Source organism: Aspergillus karnatakaensis (genome assembly GCF_047715665.1).
Source record: "Aspergillus karnatakaensis strain CBS 102800 unplaced genomic scaffold BJY04scaffold_28, whole genome shotgun sequence".
In the NCBI taxonomy this organism is placed as follows: Eukaryota; Fungi; Ascomycota; class Eurotiomycetes; order Eurotiales; family Aspergillaceae; genus Aspergillus; species Aspergillus karnatakaensis.
In genome coordinates, this window is record NW_027395740.1 from 409,944 (window position 1) to 415,943 (window position 6,000).

Genomic DNA, 6,000 nt, shown 5'->3' on the forward strand with positions numbered 1-6,000 from the left:
TAGGAAGTGCCAGAATGGATTTTGGCTAAGCTTCTAGATCTTCCCCACATTGTAGACTACGTACGGAGTACGTACTCCATTGATCTTCTACACAGCCCACAGCCGCTTCCAAGTATAGCTACGGGGTACATTTCTCTGTGCAGCGGCCACTGGCCGGAAATCACTGGTTCTGGTGTGAATTAATGTACCTGGCTAAGTGAGGCTAGGGTGTAGCCTCGAGGGCAGCGGGCTGCTTCTCTAATTGCTCAAAATCTCGATCTGGCATGTCCGAGTAACATACCATATAGTTATCATAAACCCGGGGTGCCAGTACTGAGGGAGACTTCCAGGATTGCACGACGCTAGGCACGCTCTACACGGATAAGAGGATCGGTAGAGTTGCGTAAGCTCTCGTTTTGAGTGTTCGTCACCGATAGCGCTACGCGTATCATGCTAAAGGATAGGATTGAATCTCTGTTGATTGTATAATTCATTTAATCCCGTACAGTAGATGTCTGCTGGCATTTGGATCAGAAATGCGGTCCCTTGCACAGTAGAAGGGGCGCAAGTTTTGACCATCTTCCAAGGTTCTATATCGGGAAGTGGCTGCATCCTTCCAAGACGGCTATATACGCATGTATATTATTACCATCAACACCATAAGGCCGTAGCCGAAGTAGAGGTCTCCAGGAGATTCTCGCTGATCCGCCTATTATACTATCTGTTCAAGGGACGGAAACCGTTCGCTTAAGATTACATCTCATCTTACGGGAATATATATACTTTCCCGGCGTCAGGACTACTGCACTACTTGGTATACAGTCAACAACCGCAACACTTGACCTCGAAGCCTTGTGTGCTCGGTTCATGAGACTTGTCTCCACGTGTGCTACTGTAAAGCAGTCTATACGATATTATAGGATGGTCGTCACTGAAGGTTGAAAGAGCGGACGCTGTAGTATAGTCAAGAAGCGTATGTAGTTTATTGTCCACGTACCACCAGACTCCTTATCTGCCCCCGGGCCCCCGGCCGGTAAGGGATCTTGTTTGCTAAGTAAATGTTCAAGCAGTAAAAGTTTACTGAACTGACCCCTGTACAGCGTACTCACGAAGTCGCGGGGTTCTGACCACAACTCCAGGATCCTGGAAACTTGAAATTAACCGTTCGTCAACGAGCTGACTTAATCTCGAGTAAGGATGAATTAATTAATCGAGTCGTAAGCCATCACTCCAACTCGGCCACGATAACAAAGGAGCAGGAATAATAATGCACGGTGGCTTTTCTGGAAGCTGAGACGAGGGCAAAGGAACGGAATTGCCATTTAGCAGAACGCCTTCAACGCAAGTCTCGTGATAGGGGTTGCACTAGTTGCCCAAGACTTTGTTTACTCCTGAAAGTGCAAAAGGGGAAGGAGACCAGAGACTCAGAGAGAGCTAGCAGGCTGCAGGCATCGCTCTGTGTTTCTAGGCAGAGGTCAACAATAATGAGGGGTTGTGGCATTTGTGGTGGTTCCCGGCCACTGTCGAGAACCCCGTCTGCATTTCGATATAAGATCCTCAGGCCTCAATGATAGAGGCGCTATACTGTACTACTAGCCAACCACGCGCGCTATGCGTTATGACCTGCGTTGTTAACAACAAATCTTATAGGCTTGTCAACGAGGAGATCTAGAATCGTGAATTATTAATCGTGTGTTTGAGGCGAAGATCTTGAGGTCGAACTTTGATGCTAATATGCGCTACGCAAAATAAAATCTCGCCACTGATTCTTCGCAACCTCTTGTTAACGATAAGGCCACGCCTCACCTTGCTGATTATTGAGCGCACAACAAGATAGTTCTGAAGAGTAATCATTACCACCTTGTTGAATGTTGAAAATAGCGCATTGTCGCCTAGCGATGATACAGGGCGACGGGCGGTCACACTGTGCAGAGCACCAATGAATCAAAGGATATGAATCGCCAACGCGCAGAGTTTTGACTCCGACCACGCTCTGCATGCAGATGAGGTATGTGGCGTAGAGACCGATAATCTGATTGGCTCCCAGCGGTGTGAAACTGGCACGAACCAGACTTGGCTTCGGCCTTCCTCCGTCGTAGACCGGAAAAACGTCCCTGAGGGCGCCAAATTGCCGAGGCAGAAATCAATTGTGCTGTCAGCCATCAGAAGCCATCTTGACGATGATTCGCTGGTCCGAGTTGCGCTGGAGCGAAGGCGATCTGCAAGCTTGAAGCAGGCCTTGCAGTAGTTGAAGGTACCAAACGTGCCATGCCAAAGCAGGTAGGTGGGAGGAGCGGTTGTCTCCGGCAGCAGCAAGAAGAAACCCTCCGATATCGACGATGCCAGCCACTGTGTTTCTTATCCTCTGCCACGTATGAGGGGTTATTCGAAGAGATTTGTAATTAGCGATTTTCTCGCCCGAGTCATCAGTAAGTTCGCTTATCGTGTGTACAAGAAGCTGAACCGGAGGGCTCGTTCAGGCGGTGTCTCTAAGCATAGTCCGAAGGTTCATCTCATAAAAGTCAACAAGACTATAAAAATCCGGGGCCAAGCTTCGAGATGAGCGAAGAAACGATCCACACGGACATTTCTTCACGGCGTTCACGCTGCAGAGTGGGAACCTGGAAGCTCCCCTGGACCCGTATTGTTGCTTCCTCCCTTGTAGCGATGATCCGTTAAGCGCGGAAAGGGGCACAAGTTGCAGCAATGGACAGAGGACGGAGTCCTGTCACGGTTAGACGGCCAACAGCAACAAAAACACCGGCTGGATGGGCTTCTGCCGTAGAAAATTCCATGAGCGGGCCTTCGGCTTCTTAGTGGAGCTCAGTTGCCGTGATCGGTCCGCCACATTGAGCAAATTGCAGGGGGTCGAAGCAACAGCAGCACCAGATAGGACGATGTGTCTCGCTAGTCGGGTTTGAGAGTCAGACTAATGCCTTGGTCAAGACACGATGGCCCAGAGAGGCAGTTCCTTGGGACCGTTCACAAGTGGCAAGTCGGGCGAGATTCTGCAGGCTAAATGGCACTCCAAATTTTGAACGATCGGGAGGGAAAGTCGAAGGATCAAGCTGATGGTCTTGTGACGTGGAAGCTCTTTCTCTTTCAGAACAAAAGCCAGCCAGCATCATCATCAGCAAGACGAGACATGATGGCAGCAGAGTTCTCCGTACGACCGCTGAATTGCTGTTCAGTACGGGGTAACTAGTGCTGGTCTTCCGAAGTTTCCCGGGGAAACCTTCCCTTCTGAGACGTGCCTTCCGCGCTTTACCGCAAGGTAACAGTTGTCCTCAAGCTCTTCAAGTTCTTACGTACTATGTGCATGATCCAAACTGACTGACCTTATGAGACGGCTATGAAAATGAAATGCCTCAAATAGCTCAATTGATGCCGTCTTTACTTGCCGGAATCATCGGATTATTGCTAGCTTTGATAGTCGCAGTTTAGATCAGATCCGCTGCAGTTGAGCCCACAGCAAGCCGCCGAGCCGGTGGTCAGGTCCACAATCGAAGCAGAAGAAGCTCAGAGGAAATCCCTGGTGGAGCACAGCCGCCAACTCTCTTTCAACCAATATTCAGTAGTATATTTAGTAGAAATGAGCCAGTGAAAGCGCTGAAACAGAAAGACGAAATTATGACAAGGTTTTGTTAGAAGTTTCTGGGACAGCTAGCATTGACTTTTGTGGTAGTGAGTACAGGCGTCCACGGGTCAGTCAAGAGGTGCGTGGCTGAATCGCATTGCGAAATGGACTGGATCTGCCACATCCCGTCATTGGCGGAAGAGCAATGGTTTTGTCGACATCAAGGTGCTCAGTCCCAGAGTTTGAGCCGGTATTTTGGGTTTCGCGCCTTTCGCGATTGAAATGAAGGGTGCTTGCAAGGAATGCTCAAAACTCCTTCCGGTTGCGGCCCGGTATTAGCAAGGACGGGATCAGTTTTATGGTTGATAAATAGCTTTTGCAGTGTAGTAACACCATCTGAAGATATATTTCCGTTTAATTCGTCATGATGCGTGCTAGACATTGCGTGGGTGGGACATTACCTGAACTTACAAGGTTTCTGATGAGTGAGGAGCGACCACCAAACCAGGCGATGTAGAGATCGATTACTACCAACATGGAGAGAGTATTTGGTATTTATAGTCTACTCTCTACTCTGTACTCTAGAGTATACTCTGCACTGGAGTACAGCAGAATAAGCTTAACGAGGTGTATCCACAGCACCCGTCCACGTCGTGCGAACTCGTACCTGAATCTCCAGAATAATGATCCTGCCGTGGAGTCGAGTGGGCAAGGTGATGTGCTCGAATCTCGATCCCATTAACTTAGCAGCTCTCCACTTCCCACGAGTCGACAACTGATAATAATTGATAAGGTTGTCCAATGTCAACCCCTACTTCGAGAGGTGGAAATGTGGATGTGCCATGAGGTCTGATGGACCAATATTCGCCCAGCGGAGACTGTTGGCTGCGGAGAAAGGGTGCATGAATCCGAAGCCCTAGGGAACGGTGGATGGAGTTGAAGGATTCTGCAGTCTGCACTGGCGGCTTGAATTCAAACGACTGGACAGCACTGAGCAGGGAGGATTGGCGAAATAATGGTGCAACCCGATAGAGCAAAAGTACAGTTGGAGTATTATTGGAGAGTCCGATGACCTACAGACGGGTTGGAAATGGCATCAAACTCAATATGATACGAGCACCACTCGGAAGCTCGATTGTTGCCGCGCGCACCCTGGTATCTTAACTGTCATCCATCCTTCTTGCATTATTGGTGAAGGGCCCATGAGTATATCTCCATCGTGAGCATACTGTTGTAGCGTGTGCTATATGAAAGTTCTGGATTTGAGGTTGAGAACGACCCCTCCGGACCGCTTGCGTCTGAGTTATTATATTGAGTACTACTCCGGAGCCCAACCACGGCAGGAGAGTTGATTGACTTTGTTCCTGCTGTATGCGGGAGCATGGTTGAACTTTGTCGACCCCGTGAAGTATGTACTCATCATGCCGTCTTCGGCACACGTCCGATCTCCTCCAGCCACCTTCAGGCTTCGAGTCCCCGACAGTAAATAGTGACCACTACTGACTAACAAGTGTTCAGAGTTGGAGTCAAACTCATAAGAAACGAGATGAACCAAGCCGAATAAAATTAAACGACCAAGAAAATAGTCTAACCGTGGTGCAGACCGCATCATATTTTCCCCTGTTTGCCGCTGCTGCCAACCAACAAATTGCGAGGAGCCGGGCGATATTCGGAGTTGGTTCGTTCCAGCATGTTGGCTTTGCCGTTTTCTGCTCTAGTCTGCCCGGGAGGATTCTTCATCTGCCATCGTATGTTATCATTCTCCGTATTATTCTCCGGCAACTGGTGAGATGTTCAAAACCGTGTAGACATGTTACTCCTCTGCTGTACCGCTGTACATACTGTATTCCAAATCCCAGCCTTCCATCAAAGAGCTCGAAGATCAGACAGACAAAGAAGAGAGGGAGCCCAATTGGAAGGGCTTCGGCACAGGACTGACACTCGGGATCCGGGTGAGGCACGAATCAGGACAACGGCTCAGCTACAACAACATCATCATCGTCAGAGGTTATTATTACCAGCGCGAATGCGAAATAATAATAATAATAATAATAATAATAAATAAATTCTTTTTTATCATTTTCACCTCTTAGTATTATTTTCTCAACAATATTTGCCTCCTCGGGAGTTACGATCGTCACCGCTCGATCTCTCACAGCAAAGACTACTTCTCGGTCACGTTCTTCTTCCTCCCTCACTCTCAGACCTCTCTCCCTCAACCTCTGCTAAAAGCGAAAGGTCAGCTCCGCCGCTCTCCGTCCGTCTTTGCCTCCCCTCCTCCCTCTCCGTTCTCCCTCCGTCTTGAGCCTTGAGGTCTGTCTTCCTCTCTTCCTCGCATTCCCGTGGTCCCTCCAGTCAGCTTTCCCTTGGGCTGCCTTTCCCCTGCCAAACTTTCCCTCTTACTCTTCCCATCTTTTCCTTTTCCTTTTCCTTTTTTTTTTTTT

General features: G+C 48.9%; 2 protein-coding genes across 2 annotated transcripts; both read right to left on the minus strand.

Annotated features, from left to right (window-relative positions):
• Window positions 1-863: 863 nt before the first annotated feature.
• Window positions 864-3,049, minus strand: BJY04DRAFT_190917 (uncharacterized protein). Its single transcript, XM_073711575.1, has one exon. It carries the CDS (start codon window positions 2,140-2,142, stop codon window positions 1,924-1,926), a length of 219 nt encoding a protein of 72 aa, XP_073570651.1. The 5' UTR covers window positions 2,143-3,049; the 3' UTR covers window positions 864-1,923.
• A 1,689-nt stretch (window positions 3,050-4,738) lies between these two features.
• BJY04DRAFT_190920 (uncharacterized protein) lies at window positions 4,739-5,578 on the minus strand. The gene has a single exon (XM_073711576.1). The coding sequence runs from the start codon at window positions 5,166-5,168 to the stop codon at window positions 4,875-4,877; it is 294 nt and encodes a 97-aa protein (XP_073570652.1). The 5' UTR covers window positions 5,169-5,578; the 3' UTR covers window positions 4,739-4,874.
• Window positions 5,579-6,000: the final 422 nt, after the last annotated feature.

What these genes read in the sequence shown, in the direction of transcription:
- BJY04DRAFT_190920 (XM_073711576.1), bottom strand. Translation starts at nt 5,168, where the DNA reads ATGATGCGGTCTGCACCACGGTTAGACTATTTTCTTGGTCGTTTAATT.
- BJY04DRAFT_190917 (XM_073711575.1), bottom strand. Translation starts at nt 2,142, where the DNA reads ATGGCTGACAGCACAATTGATTTCTGCCTCGGCAATTTGGCGCCCTCA.